General features: G+C 37.1%; 1 protein-coding gene across 3 annotated transcripts in view; it reads left to right on the forward strand.

Annotated features, from left to right (window-relative positions):
- Window positions 1–21,236, forward strand: part of HMGN3 (high mobility group nucleosomal binding domain 3) — a 31,959-nt gene that overhangs the window by 1,498 nt on the left and 9,225 nt on the right. For all 3 annotated transcript variants that reach the window (XM_046004085.1, XM_046004086.1, XM_046004087.1), the window contains exon 2: window positions 17,835–17,885. In XM_046004085.1, coding sequence (XP_045860041.1) covers window positions 17,835–17,885 — 51 coding nt within the window. The remainder of the gene's footprint in view (window positions 1–17,834; window positions 17,886–21,236) is intronic.

Genomic DNA, 21,236 nt, shown 5'->3' on the forward strand with positions numbered 1-21,236 from the left:
GTCTCCTCTACTTTAAAAAAAAATACAACAAAAGTTTGTTTGCTTTTTGGTCTTAAAATTTATTGTGCACATACTATGTGCTTCATACTGTGGGAAAAGTTTTGCTTGTATTCTTTCTTTTACTGCTCAGAACACCTTGAGAGGTGTTAACGCCATTGAACTAGGGCTTTTAAGCCCTAAGACCTGATTTTCCCAACGTTTCACCGACCAATAGCTAGGACCAAAGATTTAGTTGTGGGTGGGTCAAGATGAATTTAGGAAATGCAAAGAGATTAGGAACCTGAGAAATTGGGTGGCATATTAAGAGTACTAATACTTGAGATTCATTATTTAAATTTGTTTATGAAGATGTTGCTCTTCAGGCCTGTTTTACTAGAACTCGGGTATTTAAAATGATAACCACCATTTTCAAAATTGAACTGAGGTTTAATGAGTAGGGTGGGAATTCTAGCAGAGTTAAAAGAACCAATCATCAGGAAATGAGTTATGTAGTGAATTCGTGCCATCCCTTTTCCTGAGAATTATTAACAAATTTAAATGAACAGTAAGGTAGATGTGCACAAACCCATTATCACCATAGACCCTGATGTGCTGGAGTCCTTGTTGTTTAAGGGCCAGAGTTGGTGAAACCATTACTCTTACTTGATCTCATTGTTCACCTCTCTTAAGGAAACAGAGGGAAGAAAAGAACAGTACTGGCTTTTGGTTTGTTTTATTTTTCTGGAAGGCCCCGGAGTCACTGTGAAGAATCTAGCCAGGCATCCTGGGTTTAGGGGCAAACTTGCAGACAAGGGCCTGAATGTCATCCCGCCGAACATCAGCATGTTCTTCAGAGATGGAGAACCTGTCCTTGATTAAGAGGGAGGCTTTTCATTTATACCTGGAGCCCAAAGTTGATACCTGGATAGAAGCAGCCACAAATTTAACATAGTTACCATGGCCATCCCATCTATCAGTCACACCTTAGAGCTGCCTTATGGAACCTGGAGGTCACTGGAGCTTACACTGGAAACCACTATCATTAGGTAAAGCCTACCTAGATACAAAGAAAAGAACTGAAGACAATCTATGCCTAGCACTTCAAGAGCTGTAAAGGTGGGGTACCTGCTAAAGCAATTACATGTTGCTCCACATTCTTTTTCTTGACAGACAGGACTGCCTGTTCTACATTAAAATAAAATTTTTAAAGTGCCCCCTCAATACTTTTTTTGCCATCTTGGCCCCTTTTTCTCAACTTTTTCCAGAAATCAAGAAAAGTTGTTTGATGAACACCTGTTTAGGCTGTTCTGCAGAATAAAATCTGGAATCCTAGCACTGCTTTAATGTCATGGGGATACATTGTTTGCTCTCGTGGAACTTATATTTAATTCATTGAAGGTGATAAGAGTAACAGGCACAGAGCACTTGAGTAACATCAAGACTGTGTGTGTGTGTGTGTATAAACACACAGTATAGATGTGTGTGTGTGTGTGTGTGTGTGTGTGTGTGTGTGTGTGTATTCATTCCAGAATATGCTGTTCAGGTGTAGATTGTAAACACTGTAGGATTGATAGGGAAAGAAGGTTGAATTTGGGCTGATCTTGCCAGTGTAGGTAGGAGTCAATATATACAGAGAAAAACAGAGTCATTTTCTGTTATCAGGCATTTGATTGCCTCTTCTGATTGTATCTTAATATAAGCAGGACTTGGTTATACAACTTAAAGGCCATAATATCCACATTAATGTAAAATGTTCTTTTATTTTTTAATCTTATCTTTATTTTGTCTGTATCTTTATTATGATAGTTATAGTTACATTAAACCAATTTTTTTTATAACTGTGGTAAATATTTTTTGAAGCAATATGCACTCAACAATAGAGAGTTCTTTAGGTAGCATTAGATCTCTGAGTTTGCTAAATTTGAAAAAAGTTCAATTTCCAGTATTTATTACCTAATGGGTGATGGGTCACCCACCACTTTTTAGTAGTGAGTGGAATAGCAGGGAAAATGATAATATGCATGAATGCATGTGGTGGTGAGATCATGAGTGACTGAGTTCTAGACTGTTCTGGTCAGAAAGCCATGAATGCCTGCTGTGGTCACGTTATTATGTGATGATATGATGTTCTACAAAGAGGAATCAGCCAGTGAGGCCTAGAGTCATGTTCCTGTCATGATTAGCAACAGCAAACACATTTTTACATCCTATTTTTTATTTTTCCAGTACCTCATCACTGAAACTATTAGAAATGTCTTGTGTTTCACATCGGAAATATTCTAATGAGGAAATTTTCCATAAATTTGGGGTGTAAACATTAGTGTCTCTTCACACTCAAAGGCCTAAGAAAGAAAAGTCTGTCTCTAGCTTTGAAATTTGAAATGAGATTTTATCTCTTTTCTTAAAGTGGAGAGTTCTAGTAGTTTGCTAGGCTTGGCACAAGAGATGCTTAACTAACAATATTCAGGGTTTCTGATTAATGTTTCAAAAAAGTATCACATGTCATAATACCAGAGACAGACTCTGTAAATGAAAATACAGATGGATGTGACTGCATGAAAATGAATATTTCAGTATGACAAAAACCCATTGTTAACAAAATCTAAAAACTTAGGAAAAACTGGGAAAAAGTATTTGTATCGCATATCACTGAACAAATTTGCTATTTTAAAAAGATATAAGTGTTACATGGCCTTATGGAAAAGATGTATATCCTTATAAGAAAACAGCAGACTCAAGTAGATGAAATGTTCAGTTTTTCTAGACAACAAAGACATGTATATTATTAAGAATAAGGAGATGTGATTTTTTAAAGCCAATCTGCTAAAAAAAGATTGGAAGTGTCATTGCCAAGTGGTGAATGATACACTCTAGCAACAATCAAGCAGTGTGGATGGGAGTATAATTTCCCTTAAATTAAAAAAAAAGGCCTTATTTAAGGTATGATCTACTTATCATAATGTCCATTCATCTATTCAAAGTATGCTAATCAGTAATTTTAAGTAAATTTGTAAAGTTGTATAACATTACCATAATCCAGTTTTGCACCATTTCCATCACTCTGAAAAGGTTTCTCGACCTGTTTGCATCTAGTTTCTGGTCCCACCCCAGTTCCAGGCAACCACTAACCTACTGACTCTATAGATTTGCCTTTTCTAGAAATTTTATATAAAAGGAGTCAAACAATATGCAGCCTTTTGTGTCTGGTTTCTTTCAGCGTAACGTTGCTGAAGTTCATACATGTTGTAGCATGAATCAGTACTTCCTTCTTTTCTGTTACCTAAAGATACTCCATTTTTTATTCTTTCACAAATGGAAGGACATTTGGTTTGTTCCGGTTTTCAGTTATTATGGATAATGATGCCGTGAATGTTGATGTGTAAATCTTTGATGGGCATATTTTCATTTATCTTGGGAAGTTTCCTAACTGTCGAATTGGTGGGTGGTAAGAAAGTCTATTTTTAACATTTTAAGAAACTTTCAAATTATCTTCCAAAGTGATTGTACATACTGTCAGTGGATGAGGGTTCCAGTGTCTCTACATCCTGGTATTGTCACTTTTTATGCTTATAGCCATTCTGATTAATTTAATTTACATTTCCATAATAACTAATGACAATGAGCATCTTTTCATGTGCTTACTAGCGTGATGTTATCTCTTAGGTAAAATGTCTATTCACATATTTTGCCCGCTCTTTAATTGGGTTATTTGTCTTATTGAGTTGTTAGAGTTCTTTAAATATTCTAAATACAAGTCCTTTATTAGCTGTATGGTTTGTAGATTTTCTCCCAGTCTGTGACTTTTAAAAATAATTTGTCTTCATGATGCCTTTGATTTTGATAAAATCTACTTAGCGTCATATCTAATAAATCTTTGCCTAAACCACAGTCACAAATATTTTCTCCTAGAAGTTTTATAGTTTTCACTCATATTTAGTTCTGTGGTCCACTTGGAGTTAACATTGTATCTACTGTGAGATAAGGGTTTAAATTAGCTCTCTCTCCTTTGTTTTGGTTTGGTTTGGGTTTGGGTTTTTTGGTTGGTGTTTTTTGTTTTTTTTTTTTAATATTTTATTTTTTATTTATTTGACAGAGAGAAATCACAACTAGGCAGAGAGGCAGGCAGAGAGAGAGGGGGAAGCAGGCTCCCCTCAGAGCAGAGAGCCCGATGCGGGGCTCGATCCCAGGACCCTGGGATCATGACCTGAGCCGAAGGCAGAGGTTTAACCCACTGAGCCACCCAAGCGCCCCTCTTTTTTGGTTTTTTATTTTGTTTTTTTTTCTGTTTGTTTTGTTTTTGTTTTTTTTTTTTTTGTTTGTTTGTTTGTTTGTTTTTTTGCATGTTGATAGCCAGTTTTCCCAACACCAATTGTTGAAAAGATCATCCCTTTCCCACTAAATTGCATAGGTACCTTTGTGGAAAACCAGTTCATCATAAATGTAAAGATTTCTTTCTGGGTTCTCACTTATCTTCCATTGTCTGTAAGTCTAGCCTTCTGTCATACCACATTATCATGATTATTATGGTTTTATAGTAAGATCTGAATTCTGCTAGTATCAGTTCTTTAGTTTGTTGTTCTTTTTCAGAATTGCTTTGTCTGTTACATTCTTTGCAGTGTAATAGACAAAATACCTGCAAAAATACCTGCCATGATTTTAAAAGGGATTGAATTAAATCTATAAATCAATTTAGGATGAATAGCCTTCTTAACCATATTGAGGTTTCCAATATGAATATGAAAGGGCCTAACTACATGTAGTATGCCATCCCATAAATGCTTGCTGAGTTTGAGTTAATATTGATATGGTACCTATGTTGAGTAAAGGCTCCAGAATGACGGCTTTTACATTTTATTCATTGATTCACTTATTTCATGTTAAATAAACATTTATGGAGCATCACCTTTATGCAAAGTACCATCATGTTGGGAAAATAAGTGAATTGGATTTTTTTTCAACCCTTTTGGAAGTGAGTAAGTAAATGCCTACATTTTGAAGGATCTTTTAGTCTGATAGGGAAGGTAATATACATATGTAAGTAATTATAATTCATGGCAAGAAATGATAATGAGCCACAAAAATGGCTGAGAATTTAAAGGTTCGGCCAGGCCACAGGTTCACAGAAGAAACACTGACAAGAAGTTGTTTGGTTAAGAAGGTTGGAGGTTATAGCTTTTTTTTTTTTTTTCTTAATCTCGGGAGGATCGGTGCTAGTTTGTTATTAAAGGTGATCTGTCCTGGGTCTTTTCTGTGAAGTCTTGCTTTCTTTGAAGTATAAGGAAGTTAAATTTAAGGCCTGTTAGCAGTTGAGATTACATTGTGTGCAGTAACTGCCCTCCCTCATTAGTAAGTGACTTCAGGGCCTTTATGCCTTTCTTGTAACCACCATCTAGTATTATAAAGGTGGTTGTCTGACAAGCACCATGTTTCTAAATTAGCACACGTTATTTGATTACCTAATACAGAATTAACTTCATAATCTTCCTAATTGACTTGACCATGAGATATTTGATTTTCAAGGAAAGACAGTAGTAAGTTTAATTATTTCATATACTTGGTAAGGAGGTAGCTTGGTATAGTTCAGACACGTACGGTTTACTAGCTATTCGATTTAGGGGGCATTGCTTAATTTCTTCCTAAACTTGGAAGTTCCTAATTCTTTCAGACTCTGATTTCTTGTCTGTAAAAGAGAGAAACAGATATATTCTACCTCACTGGGTTGTTGGGGGAATTAAATGAGATAGTGAATGCAAAGTACTTAGCATAGCACCTGGTGTGTGTAAAACAGTCAAGGGGTGTTCATTATTGCAACGATGATATTTTCAGTTATTCAGAGAACTACAGTGAAATAGCAGGCTTCTGATAAGTACCATGCTTCCATTTTGTAGGAGGACAAACAGCACACACGGTGGATGGGGAGCCCGTAGAACTCACCCTGCATGTTTAATTAACTGCAGTTCTGGAAGGAGATGTTCAACAACCAGATAACAAATGCAGTGTTTCTGAAGGAACATAGCTTTAATCTGGTGCATTTTTACATGGTTAGCTTTTCTCAAAGAAAAAATATGTTTAAAAGTATTTCCATAGAACATTAAAATTCCCTTGGCAAATCAGTTATCGAGTAATCCTCTTTTCCTATATTTTCTAACTAAAACACTGCTTTTGTTTACACCAAAGTTAAATATATTCCACTTTCCTTCAGGGTACAATTTGGAAACGGTGACTGAAATAAACAGCATTTTAACTGTCTGCTTTCACAGTACCTAGTATGTTGAAATATGATGTTAGTCTCCTGAGTAATTTAAAAATCAGTGTTGAAGATAACAAACCAAATCAAAATGTTGAATTCCTTTTTTCAGTGGCTGCATATTTTTTTGCCCATTTCACTGTCTTCTTAGAAGAGTTCAGTCACATCAAGTATTGGCTCCTGGTCAAGATATTTATTGAGTCCAGTATTATTATATCTGTGGACACATCCAGAAGTGGGGCCATTTAGACATGCCGAAGGCAAATGCATATTTGATCACACATAAAGTAAATGATACACGTATTCAGAAGAGGGAAATAGGAAAAACGTTTTTAAATTTCAAAATTGTTTGCAAAATTTAATACTTTAACAGTAACAGCATATAAATATATTTTATTACTATTAAAATTTAAATAACTGCCTTTTATTGAATGCCTGGCTGTACCAGACCTTAGCTGTTATATGCTTTATATTCATTAGGCATCTTATTTTAAACCAAAGTAGGTGAAGCTGTTAGAAACAAACATATATGGGAAGTATTATCGTGTAATTTCATATTATTTCATGTTATTCTCACAACAGTTATATGAGGCTATTCTCATCTCACAGATACGATAATGACAACCACGATAAATAACATTTAGATGGCTTCCTACAATTCAGGCACTATTCTGAGCACTTTGCATTAATGAATGGAATCCTACCAACGACCCACTAAGGTATACATACTCTCCAAACTGCCATCTTACGGAAGGCCCCAGTGATAAGAAATGGCCCAGCTGGGACTGCAGTCCTGGCAGTCTGGCTCCAGAGCCTGTGTTTTTAACTGCCGAGCCCTACGGCCTCTCATACACAAGAGAATATGAGGATTTAGTAAGATAAAGGAATTCCCCCCAGGTCACGCAGCTAGGAGGTAAAGACCAAGGAATTCTAAGCCAGCCTCTTGTCCCCAAGAATTTTGCTCTTAACCATCACACCAACAATACTTCCCATAAATGTTTATTTCTGAGAACCTCTTGTATTTTTACTTAAACTAAGATGCCCGGTGAATGAAACAAGGAAGAATCAAGAGTTACATAGATACGCGAGTGTTCATTTGAGTGAATGTTGTCTTTATTAAGACATAGGCTGATGCCATTTTTTCTAGGTTCCCGTCCAAGTTACCCAACAAGTCATCATTATCTATGATTGTGCCCTCAGGTTGGTCTCAGGGTCTAGGCCTGTGCTTCTGGGAGAGGCACATTGCCATGAAGGCTTCTGGACATTTCAGTTAACTAATGGACCTTAGGGCCATATACAAAATAGGTATGTGAACAGTGTCCTCACCCAAGTATTGATATCTTTGAGTATCCAGAGTCTAAGACTCAGTGTTTTCTCTAATTACCATAAAGTGCTGGATTTACTATTTCCAAGATATATTGTCTTCACTAATTTGTTCTATATAGAATAATAGGGATACACTCCTGTGATCAGAAACACATAAGTACCTGGCATAGTATACAATATATTGAGAGATTGTAATGTAAATAATATGTTACCTTTACTTAGGCATTGGATTTTAAAAATGAACAGGTGCTTTTGTTTTTAGAACTCTTCAAATAAGAATAAAAGCTTTATAATTTAGAAAATTTTTTGGACCTACAACTGAATGGATTTTTATTTCAGGTTCTGGATTACCAAGATTAATGTGTAATTATGAAAGTTATTTTTAAGAGATATACTGTTAGGTGATATTATTTTAAAATTGTATTTTGATTATTGTGACCCCATGCAAAGATAAATACCAAGTCTACCCTGAGAGGTGTTGAGTTTTGTTTTTTTTTTTTTTTTTTTTAACTTCATTTTATTTTTTCAGTGTTCTGAGATTCATTGTTTATGCATGGAGAGGAGAAGGGTGTTGAGGGAAATTGGAGGGGAAGATGAACCATGAGAGACTGTGGACTTTGAGAAACAAACTGAGGGTTTTGGAGGGGAGGGGGCTGGGGGATTGGGTGAGCCTGGTGGTAGGTATTAAAGGAGGGCACATATTGCATGAAGCACTAGGTGTTGAGTTTCTTATATATTTTTATTTTCTTTCTTTCTCTTTTTTTTTCTTTTTGAGTATAAGCTGTATTTTTTTACAATACTGGACAGAATTAGTTAAATTCTACTTTGTGGGAAGTCATGAGTATTAAGCATCGTGTATGTGGGAGATAAAACATACCAAAGATTTGAGGTGATCAAAATGTGAAGCCTTGAAGGCTCCTTCTGAAGTTCTACATGTGTTCCATATAATACATTTTTAAAAACTATATTCTACTTCTCATTGCTTTCCTTTACGTCTCCTCTTCATACAATTTTTAATTTTATTATACCCCTTTTGGTAGTCACATGCAATCACATCAGACCTAGCTGATTATCAGTTTTGCAAAAATATAAGGAACATCATAACTGTGTTTACCATTTGCTAGAAATTAATTTATATCTGGGCAAATAGGGAAACAAAGTAACATCTGGAAAGATTCCCAGGTGTAAAAGTTGGAAAACTTGGATCCAGTATGGACTCCACCACTCTTTACCAGGGCAAAGTCACCTGACCTCTTTGAACTTCAATTCTTTGTCTGTAGAATGGGATTGTTAGGGTCACCCATGTATATTCCCATGTTATTGAGAGGACCAAGTACAACACAATGTATAAGTCTCTGGAAAATGTCAAGGGCTATAAAAACTGATAGAAAAGATTTGGTGTTTTGTCTTTAGTCTGAATAGTGAGATAAAGATACTTTTATCTGTGTATGTGACCATTCAGAAACCCAAAATGGTACATTTGTGTGCATCTCAATATACAGTATTTTTAATGAGAAATTGTTTATTATTGTTTATGGGTAATTGTTTAATGACTCAGCAATGAGGGGGATAGGAAACATTCCACTATATGTTATGTGCTTTTCGGCAAGATCTACAGATTAAAATATTTCCCAATCCGGAAATCTTTTGCTCTTCTAGCATTCTAGATCTGGACCCAATTTTGAAATTCAGAAAACTGACACAAATCACTCTGAGAGGTGTAGTGCTAAAGAGAATGAACTCTGAGCCAGCCTACCTGGGTCTGAATTCCAGGTCTCAATTTACCAGCAAGAATACCAGCTAGATAATCTTGAGCAAGTTACTTAACCTCTCTAGTCTCAATTCCTCATTTATAAAACTTCATAAGATTGTGGTGAGGATTAAAACATTTAGATCATTGCCTATCACATAAGTGCAAGATAAATTATTTCTTCTTTGTTTTCTTCTTCAGGGTCCCTTTGTTTTATCCTTTACCCAGACCCCAATACCTATAGCCATCCCTGTAATATACACAGGGACACTTCTGCAGTGTGATTAATAAGGACACGAGCAGCTAAGTCAAGAAGATGAGATCTTCAGGCCCATCATCCTTCATTTGTACTCATGAAGAAACTCAGACAGAGGGAAGTGAGATATGAGCCAGACTGGAATTCAGGCTTCTGATTTCAGCCAGGTGCTTTCCCATCTGTACAGAATCTCTCACATGAAAAACATAAGTCAGGTGGAAGAGGCAATTTAGACCAAAGAGATATGTGAAATGCTTAAGGTTGTTTATTTCATATTAAAGATATACTTCCATTATTGCATTATATATACTTATGCTAATAAAATATAACCCAACATCCTAGAACATGGCTTCTTTTTTTACTTTGTTATCTTTTATACCTGAATCCCCCGAAAGTATATCTCATAAAAGAGGTAGTTGCTATTTATTTTGCGTCATCCAATCTTTTACAGACAAGTTTTTAACTTAACTGCTTTTATCTCTAACAACAAAATAATATTCAGGGAAGACATACTAGTCTGATGTGACCTCAATAAATGAATTTGGGTTTATAAAAGTTGATGAAATTAATAGACATAGCAAGGAAGGAGGTAGCTGAGACATTTAACATTAGTTTGAGTAATAACTCTCTTAACGTGATCACTCATTAAAAGTATTGGGTTTTTAAAGATTATTGTAAAAATTATGCAGTATTGGAGGATCCCAAACATAGATCTACAGAATGAATGAAAACAATAGCAATTCTTTCGGCTTAAATAAAAATTTTAGTGTCTGTTTCATGTGTCATAGGAATATTTGAATTTAAGAGTACTAACTATTACTTGGAAAACCTCGAAAATTTCATTGGCAGTGCCCCCATTTGAGGGGGAAATTAACATTATTTTAATCAAATAATTGAGTTATATATTCATTTTAGCAGAAGAGCAACAGAGTTCGTTATATGCATATTTCTCTGTGTGGATTATTTGGATCTTTCCTCCCAGAATTTCCTCTGCTAACCAGCTCACTCTTAGACTGCTTCTTTTCTCCAGTCTTGGATTTGTAACAGAAAATGTAAATTAATTTTTAACAAAATTAATAAAGAGGTTTAAAAAAAATTGGCCAGCAAGTTAGGGAAGAATCACCTCAAAGTAGTACATCCCCAGGTTAAAAGAAGTAATTATTGGTTTAATTGCATTGTTTTATCTGCTCCCAGCTTTCTCACCTTAGCATGGACAGCCCAAGAGTTGAGACTGAATTTGTTCTATGGCTGCTAGAAAATGGTTACTTGAATTTCATACAGACTCTAGGCTCTCAAGTAATTCACTTAATTTATAAAGCAATATCCCTTGTCACTGACAATCTTAGAAGAAAATCTCTAAGGGCCTACACTTACCAACAAAGAATTTTTGGAACTTTAATATAAGGCCCTGCACCGGTTGCTGAGAATCCTGAGCCTTCCCCCTTTCTTGTCTTGTACGGCTCAGAATGATGGCACAAGCCAGGTACTAGCCTTACACTTCCCAGCTGTAGGCCACACCTCAGTATCTGTCCGCTCAGTTAAACCCACAGGCGCATGCCATTTGAACTGTCCCCAGGTAACTGCTGAGCGGTATAAGGATTTTCCTGTCTTCTCTGGTATCTTCTTGAGTTTGGAGGAAGTTACCACTATCCGGTGGTAACTGCTATTTTCGAAGAGAAAGAAGCTCGGCAAAGGGGTAAAATTTTTCCTGTTGATTCCTTCTGGATCATCTGTGGAACAAAAATCTCAAGTTTCTTCCTGCTAAAGACTGCCGGCTCTGTTTAATCTTGAGGAGAATGCGGTTGTGTCCCCTTAGGGCATTTTTGCATCCTCGTGTGCAGGGCTCAGGCATGTCTGTGTAGGGAAAGATTGGGGTGGGATCGTTGGTCCGCTGCTGAAGGAATCCATCCTCCCCATCAGCTCTCCTCCTACACTAGCCCAAGGAGCGTTCTGCATCCATGGGGTTGTGCTCTTGGCTTACCATCTTGCTCGCTCCAGTGTCTTCCTACGAACCCAGCTTGAAGCAATTATGAATACATGTCTTGAACAGAAAAGAAAGAGGCAGTATATAAACCAGATTTATAAGTCATTTAAGAAGTGCAGAAAATGCTGTGGATAAGCCTAGTCATGGAATTTGTATTAGGGCACTGTTAAACCAGACTTAATGGGACAAATTTTCTTCTAGTCTTTTTTCCCCTCAATATTGCTAATATTTTTATTTGGAAAAAAAATAAATACAGAAAATAATATAATACATTCATTTACCTGCCTCTCAAAATGCACAAATTTTAATGTTACCATTTTGCTTCAGATATTTTTGAAATAAAGTAAAATGTTACGGATAAAGTTGACATTTCCTTAAAAATATCCCCTTGGGGGGCGCCTGGGTGGCTCAGTGGGTTAAAGCCTCTGCCTTCGGCCCAGGTCATGATCTCAGGGTCCTGGGATCGAGCCCCACATCGGGCTCTCTGCTCCTCGGGGAGCCTGCTTCCTCTTCTCTCTCTGCCTGCTTCTCTGCCTCGTTGTGATTTCTCTCTGTCAAATAAATAAAATATTAAAAAAAAAATATCCCCTTGGTTCCCTTCCTTTATCATCCTCCTTAGAGGTAACCATTATCATGAATTTGTTGTGTATCCTTCCAGTCCATGCTTTTATACTTTTTTGATATATGTGTCATATATAAATCCTTAATATTGATTTGTGCATGTTTTAAAATTTGTAAAAGTGGAATCATATACAAACATTATTCTGTTTTTCTCTTTCTGTCACTTGACATTATAATGGATGAGTGTAATTTGTTTAGGTATATTGTGATTGTTAATGTATTTGGACTTTTTCTAAGGAGTTATTTTGTGGTTTTTATTTATTTGTTCTTTTCTTTCCTTACTTTTTTTTTTGTTGTTGTTAAATTTTGCTTTAGTGTACTCCTCCAGATTTGGAAGTTTATAGATCTTGTTCCTTATGTTAAAAAATTTAAGGACTATCTTTAAATTTTATTTTAACAAAGTCTAAAATGATTCTGTGTCTGTATCATCCTCCAGAACAAAACCAGGATTCTAGCATGCTGTAACTTCTCATCTATTCATTCTGCTCTCATTTTTTCAGAATTATGCTGTCCAGTATGCTAGCCACTAGCTACATGAGGCAGTTAAGTACTCTTTAAAAAAGAGAATGAGCTGAATTTTTACATTTCAATTTTAATTGATTTAAATTAAAAAACCTAGATTAAGTTATTGAAAAATTTAAATATGTTTGGAACAACCTGGATATGTGAAACTACTATAAATTTTATGAACTCTTAAATATAGATCGGGTAGTCTGGTGAAAACCTAGCATTTGAGTGGAGATGTGCTTATGTAAATTGTAAAGTACATGCTGTATTTTGAAGATTTAGTATCAGAAAGCTTTGTAAAATAATACTTCATTAATAATTTGTAAACTGATAACACATTGAAATGATACAATTTTAGATAGATTCAGTTAAATAAAAAAATTAATTCTATCCATTTCTTCTTTTTTAATGTGGCTATTAGAAAAGCTGGAATTACATGCTGTATTTCTATAGGACAGCACTGGTCTAGGATTTCTATTGAAACTCTTAAACACAAAAAAATAGGTGTTATTATCTACAAGTAATAGTTAACTAGATTTACCAGTATTTCATACATTACTTCATATACTTTGCTTCCATCTGAATTCACTTTTCTAATTGCTAAATTTGATCCATTAGTAACAGGTCCTTATTAAAAGGAAGGCTCTGTTGGTAGTTAACTCTCTTAAGTTTTTGTATTCTGAGATAGCTGTATTTTTCCTTCATTCTTAAATCATAGCTGGTTCTAGGTTGACAGTTATCCTCAACTACTTGAACATTACTCCATATTTCTTGCATTTGTAGTTGCTGGTGAGAAGTAATTCTTTGTAGATAATCCATCTTTTAATTGATAATTTCTAAGATTTTTTTCTCACTTTACTATAGTTTTACTACATCATGTTTCATTGTATTTATTTGTCTTGTTTCCAGTTTGTTCCTTGGCATAAGCTTTTGATCTGGAGACTCATGACTTCAATTTGGGAAAATTCTCAGCCACCGTGTCTTTGCCTTCCTACTCGTACGTCTGTTCCTGGCTACTGGAATGTCTGTTAGGTGTATGTGGAGTTTCTCAAGTAACCACCGTGTCCACTAACCTCTCTTGCGTAGTGTTCATGCCTTTGTTGCTCTCTGTTGCGCTCTGAGCTAATTCCTCCTCAGTCTATGACAATTTATTATTTCTTCTGTCCCTGGTCGAGAGCTTATGCTTTGAGGGTTTTTTTTCTTTTTTATTTCAGTGAGCCTACTTTTATTTTCAGAATTTGTGATTCAAAAAAATTCATCTACCTGTTGAGTTTTGCCAAAGTTCAGGCCTTCTTGGCTAATTCTCTGTACCCATCTGGTCACCGGGTGTTCAGTGATCCACCTTCCTGATGACTTGTCCTCAGATCAGCTCTCAGTGATACTCTAAACTTCTAGAATCCCATCTGGCCACCATGTATGTCTGCCATCCCTTCCTGGCTCTCAGTTCACTGCCTTGCACTCAGGTGCTGAAGTAGCCTCAGATAGGTGAATGAGACCTTTTTGTTTGGCTGTGGTTCTCTACCCTCTTGACCATTCTGGATTTGAAACAGATTACCACAAACCAGCCTATCCTGGGAAGGGGGATGAGAACCTCTCTGCCTTGGAATTCCTCAGACTTACCTCATCCTTCCCATCAGCCCACTAGAAGGTTGAAGTACGTCTGAAATCATCACTATACACCCCCCAATCCCCATTTCCCCCTTTGTCTTTATTCCTCACAATCTCTTAGAACAAAACCTTTGGGCTTCTGTTTCAATTCCTTCATACCATACCCTCCTTCCTGTCCCCATACTCATGGCTAAGTGTTAAAGGTGGACAGGGTGTGTGATAAGACAGTCTGAAATGGTAATTCCGTCTGAAACTACTCTGTGTTACCCTGTTCAACAAAAAAAGATGACAAGGTTACAGGGAATCTGGATGTGTTGACCTCTAAGGTTCTGTTGAATATAATTTGACATTTGATAATTTAAAGACTCACTAAGATACTTATTTCATTGCATAACATCTGTATAACAATTCACCATCTACGAAATGCTCTACCATCTCTTAGTCTTTAGGATAATGCTTGGGAGTTTAATTCATTATTAACTGTCATTCACGGATGAAGAAACTGAACCACTGATAAGTCGCTGGCCCAGATCACAACTCCTAGGTAGAGAGCCAGCCTTCAAGCCCATGTCCTGACGGGCATTCATGCTAAAGTACCACACTGATCCCAGGGTAAAGATCATCTGGCTTGTTTCTGACTAAATTTGTTATGTGCTTGTTAACAGAAGGCCCTTGAGGAGAGATTGCCAGAGAAACCAGCTTTGCCTTGAGTTGTAGTTCTTCACATTTCCAGTCTTATATTCATTCATCTGAAGCCATTAACATTTTCACTTATACCTGTTTTTTTTGTGTGACGTCTTTCCAGGTTTCTCTTTTTTTTTCTTTTTTTGTTTTTTTTCAGTTATTTGCACCTGACTTAGGTCAGTGTGTAGAAAGTAATCTCCCAGTCATCTTGCTGTCACTAATGCACTTCAGAGAAAAATACTGAAAATTATGTCATTAACAACCATTTTTAACTTTTTTTTTTTTAGAATTTATTTATTTATTTGACAGATAGAGATCCGAAGTAGGCAGAGAGGCAGGCAGAGAGAGGAAGAAGCAGGCTCCCTGCTGAGCAGAGAGCCCGATGTGGGGCTCTATCCCAGGACCCTGAGATCATGACCTGAGTGAAGGCAGAGGCTTAACCCACTGAGCCACAGAGGTGCCCCCATTTTTAACTTTTTTAACGTCAGTTAACATCAGAATAATTGAATGCCTACCAGTTACAGGTGGCCTAACAGGTGTGAATGAGAGCCCAGCACTTTTTTTTTTTTATTTTTGTTTATTTTTTTAATTTCTTTTCAGTGTTCCAGAATTCAGTGTTTATGTACCACACCCAGTGCTTCATGCAATACGTGCCCTCTATAATACCCACAACCAGGCTCACCCAAGCTCCCACCCCCCTGCCCCTCCAAAACCCTCAGATTGTTTTTCAGAGTCCACAGTCTCTCGTGGTTCATCTCCCCCTCCAATCAACAGGGGGTCTCATTTGTGGCCAGAAGGGTCGAGTTTGTAGCATGGAATAGAGCAAAGTCAAATGGTCCACGTACAGACTATCTTCATATGCTCGTACTTTGTAAGATTTTACGGTCTCCAACTTGGCCGGCTGATATAGCAAGATCTGTGAATTAGAAATTCCTGTGCAAGAGAGTGGGGAACAGAAAAGAGAAGCTCTGTTTCACTTCATGATAAAGAAGGTTTCAGGGAAGAGGGGGAAATGGTTGGTTCATTTGGGAAATAAAAACTCCATGTTGAAGTGCCTGGGTGTTGCGATCGGTTAAGCGTCTGACTCTTCGTTTTGGCTCAGGTCATGATCTTAGGGTCCTGAGATTGAGTCTGGCAAAGGCAACGGGCTTCCCACTCAGCGGGGGATCTGCTTCTCCCTCTCCCTCTTTCCCTTCCTCCTGCTCATGCTCCTTAGCTCTCTGTCTCTCAAATAAATAAATCTTGAAAGAAAGAGAGAGAGAGAAAAAGGAAGAAAGGAAGGAAGGGAGAGGGAGGCAAGGCAGGAAGGAGGGAAGACTCCTAGGAGGGAGGGAGGACTCCAAGGAAGGAAGGAAGGAAGGGCTCGCTCCACGCACATTCATGCCAGGTTCCAGAGAGAGATGAACTGACAGACTGTGGGTACCAGGCAGCCCTCAGGGAAAATTAAAGGTTTACTAGGTTGTCTGCCTTGAAAAAAAGCTTTTGACTTTCTAAACGACTTTATCTACTTCTGATCTGTGTTTTACATGTTATTTTATAATCTCAGTTTTTTAAATTTAGCATTATTTTATGTGGACTTTCTATGTATTCACACAGCCTAACTATTTTTAATCCCATTGAATTAATAATTACATAGTTTACTTAAATATTTCTCTTTATTTACTGATCATGTGAGTTGTTTTCAGTTACTCCATATTAGAAACAGCATAACTAAGACTGTAATTCTACAGCCTTTCTTTGAGTCCTGATTCCAAAACTGGGATTACTGGATCATTATATAAGATTAGTCCTGTGTGTCTTTCTCAGATTGCCAGTTTGTTCTTTGAAAATATAATATTAATTTACAGTGTCACCAAGGCCCACCAAACAGTGCGTTTTATGATCTTTAAAATTTTTTCCTCATTTTAATAGATGAGGCATTACCGCATAACTGTTTCATTTTGCTCAAGCCAAACATTATGCTAAATGTCAGTTTTCTCTTTGTATGTTTTCTCTTGGAAACTCTATTCATATTTTCTGCCCACCTGTGTCGTAGAGATTGAATATTCACCTTCCACCTTAATATATTTTAAAGTATGTGAAATAGTTCAATTTTCTAATTAGTTTCGTCATTTTCATCTTACCTACTGCCTTTAGCCAATAAAAATATATTGGGATTTGCAGCATGTCGCCTAAATCCAAGGATATTTTTCCCACAGTTGCATGCACGGTTGTACGCACATAAAGGAGTCAGGTGTGAGCTGTCACCAGCGTGGGCAGGTGCTGCCCCAGGGGCTGGGTCAAAATCAGGAAACAAGTCAGCTGGGTGGCAGGGCATTGTGCTGTCCTGCCAAGGCTGGGAGTTCGGTAGAGATGCTGGAGTTGATAATGGAAGAATAATAATCAAGACACATTTGTCAAGTCCTATCAAGAAGTGGGCTAGAAATCAAAGCGAGGCGAATATGGAACAAAAATATGCTTTTGTGCTCAGGCCGAGCTTTCTTAGCAGCCTCATCTTAGGGAACAAAGCGATTAGAACGTGTGGTGGATTCCTGGCACCACTTCCTCTGGCCGCTGGGTCCCTATTCTTTAGTGATAGAATCATCAAAAATCAATGCAAATGGCTTAGGGTGAGTGCACATTAAAGACAGGGGTTCCTATCAGTTCTTGCACCACTCCGGTGTTAAAATTAGAGCAGTTATGCAGATAAATGCTGTGTGTGTTTGTGTGTGTGTGTATAAAATGTCTCCTCTTACAAACTTACTTTTTCTCCACAAAATATCTGTTGACTTATGTGGTCCTGTGAATTGAAATATCTTTTTTTTTTCCCCAATCTGCCTCAAATGTATGCTTTCCCTTTTAAATACAATTCACTGAAATATTTTCTTTCTAGTCTCCAGAGAATACAGAGGGCAAGGATGGATCCAAAGTAACTAAACAGGAGGTAAGTGTATCCTTGACATCCTGTATTTATTTTAACTGGAATTTTTTAATATTGTTAGGATTGTCTACATCTGAATGCATACAATTCTGAGTAAGGTTGTTGAGACTACATAAGCCAGAGATAAAAGGGTCACTGTGGAGTGTCTCTTGGCCTAGGTAAATTTCAGTTGAATACACTGATGAGGCATTTTCCACTTACCGTGTTGTTTATGTTTCTACCTGTGCTATCTGTTAGAGTGGATACTGAGAATTCCTTCTGGGCAAAGAGCGAGATAATAGGTAAATTCATCAAGGAGAACAAAGTCTGCCTTTCACACCAAGGAAATGAAAGACTGTTGATTTAATATATTCTCTTCTCCAGTGAGTGAACTATAAATTTCTTTTTTTGGTTCTGAATATTGGCCTAAATGGAGTCATCTCTAAAGTAAAAAACTTTACACAAGTTGTAATGTTTGACACACAAAATGTCAAAATATTAAAGTTCTTTTTTAATCAAGAAAATTCTTGGGGCGCCTGGGTGGCTCAGTGGGTTAAGCCTTTGCCTTCAGCTCAGCTCATGATCCCAGGGTCCTGGGATCGAGCCCCGCATCTCTGCTCAGCAGGGAGCCTGCTTCCCCCCCACCCCCCGCCTGCTTGTGATCTCTCTCTCTCTGTCAAATAAATAAATTAAAAAATCTTTAAAAAAGAAAATTCTTAGAGCTTAGGATAATTAATTAGGTAACAATTCAAAGAAGCTCTGTATTAAAGTACAGAAACCTCCAAAAAGCTAAGAAATGGAGAGAGATGGTTGCATCCACGATATTATCATGAACTTCTAAAAGGAGATGGATGAAAAAGTGGCAGATTAGGTGCTGACTCTGATGACAGCCATTCACTTTTGCACAGAGCTTTACAGTGTGTAGAAAAACTGCAGCTCTTACCCTTGAGCTTATAAACTAAAAGGGGTCATGTGAGAGACAAACTGTATCTGGTCAGATTCTTTGATTGGGTGATTCATACTGTGGTTTAATAATTCAGAGGAGTTTGTCATGATGGCAGAACCCCTCCACAAAATTTGTACAAGGAAATGTGTTCTGCCAAATGGAAAATCTTGAACAGAATCTATAATTAATTTAAAAGCAAAACAGGAGCGCTTGGATGGCTCAGTCGTTAAGCATCTGCTTTTGGCTCAGGTCATGATCCCAGAGTCCTGGGATCAAGCCCCGCATCAGGCTCCCTGCTGGGCAGGAAACCTGCTTCTCCCTCTCCCACTCCCTCTGTTTGTATTCCCTCTCCTGCTGTCTCTCTCTCTCTCTGTCAAATAAATAAATAAAATCTTTAAAAAGTTGAAGCAAAACAAACAAATCTGCCTGTGGCCAAGGCCCCACCATCCATTTACCCAGCATTCAGTGTCTAACAGTTTGGGAGTTGAAGTTTGTGGTCCCATGTCGAGTTACTGAACAAACACTAGAATCAACCAAAAAATGATAAATGCATGGATTTCCTTGAAAACGGCAAAATGTAATTTGTAGGACAGTTGGCTAAGTGTAACAAATCTTAATGTAATTTTTAGATTTGGACACAAAATGCATTTGGATTTTTCCTGAGGAACTGCTATTTAAATTGATCTGTCAGTCAGAAAACCTAGAAACCATTACGCACAATAGATCTTGGATAGTGTAAACAGTCTTTCTGATCCTTCTACATAGCAATCAAGCTGGTTAGAATATATGTAAGAGATTTTTGCTTATCCAGATAGCTGTCTTATACGTATTATTTTAGCCTTAGAATTGTAATTATTTGTGTTATTTATATATTTTATATTTTTATTTTTAATATTTTACTTTGTATTATATGTATTCTGTTACTGCTAGCAAAAATCGTTCCTAGAAAAAAACTTTTTCCCTGTCATTTAAGCCGAAACCAAATTAAAACTCAGGAATTGTCTTCAGGACATCAACATAAGTGTTTGAAAAGTGAAAAGGTCAGTCAGTTAGCTGGTAGGTTAGGGTAAGAACTTTCAGACAATATATTGATTGATTTTTTCCCCCCAGTGAATTGACTGAATTTTCTAGTTATGTCATTGAATATGCACAGGCTTGACTATAGGGAATAGATACCAGTTATAAAGAGGGATCCTCTTTTGAAAATCCTCTTCCACTGCCATGATATTTCAAAGGCGTGGAGCAGAGTGTAGTTTTTGGACAATAAGCGACCACAACAATTTGTTAAAAGCATTACACTTGGCAGTTTACAAAGCCCTTTCATGTTCATTATTTTATCTGATCAATTACAGTAACCCTGAAATGAGGGCAGAGCACATTCATTCCTCAACAGAAATGTATCATGCACCTGTAATGTGCCAAACCAGTGAACAGAAGAGGCCAAAATCTCTTCCTTCATGGAGCTTCCATTTTAGTGGAAAGAAATAATGTCACTGGATATTTGCTAAGAGAAAAATAAAGCCAGGAAGGGGAATAATGAATATCAGAGAAATGCTGTGTTGGATAATAGGCATATATTATTATTTCCAGCTTTACTGGAGGAAACAAGGTCCTGAGAGAAATACATTATTTTCCACAGATGTCACAACTTGTGTATTGCAGAAACAGGAAAGGTGTTTGAGTGTCCTGATTCAGAATCCTCTGTCCTAATGCCACTTTTGTGGTAATCATAACTCTGGTTATCCAGTGCCACTTTCCTGTCTTCTTCATTCCCCAGCACAGGTTCCGAGAGCCATCTTTCTCCGCTTCCCAGTTTTGCAGAAAGCTAATTTCTACTTAGCTCCTCATTTGTCTTTGGAAATTAAAAGCAACTTGACTTCTGGCTTTTGTCTTCGAGTACACACGGTCCCTGACTTGTGATGGTTTGACTTACAATTTTTTGGCTTTACTGTGATGCAAAAGCAATACTTAGTCAGTAGAAACCACGCTTTTTTTCCCAAGCTAGCTATGTGTGATATGAAACTCCCCTGTGATGCTGGGCAGTGGCCGTGACCTTCCAGTCAGCCCTATGATCATGAGGGTAAACAACCGATACATGTACAACCCTTCTATACCAAGACAACCATTCTGGTTTTCACTTTCAGTGTAGTATTCAATAAATTACATGGGATATTCAACACTTTATTATAAAACAGGCTTTGTGTTAGATAACTTTGCCCAACTGTGGGGTGGTATACATGTTCTGGGCACATTTAAGGGAGGCTAGGCTAAGCTATGATGTTTGGTAGGTTGGGTATAAAAAAATGCATTCTCAGCTTATGATATTTTCAACTTATGATGGGTTTATGACGATATAACTCCATTTTGAAGATCTGTACATGGTCAAGCTAAGGAGCATTAAGAAATCTTATAAAAATAAACAGACTTCC

The sequence above is a fragment of the Meles meles genome, chromosome 5 (genome assembly GCF_922984935.1).
Source record: "Meles meles chromosome 5, mMelMel3.1 paternal haplotype, whole genome shotgun sequence".
In the NCBI taxonomy this organism is placed as follows: Eukaryota; Metazoa; Chordata; class Mammalia; order Carnivora; family Mustelidae; genus Meles; species Meles meles.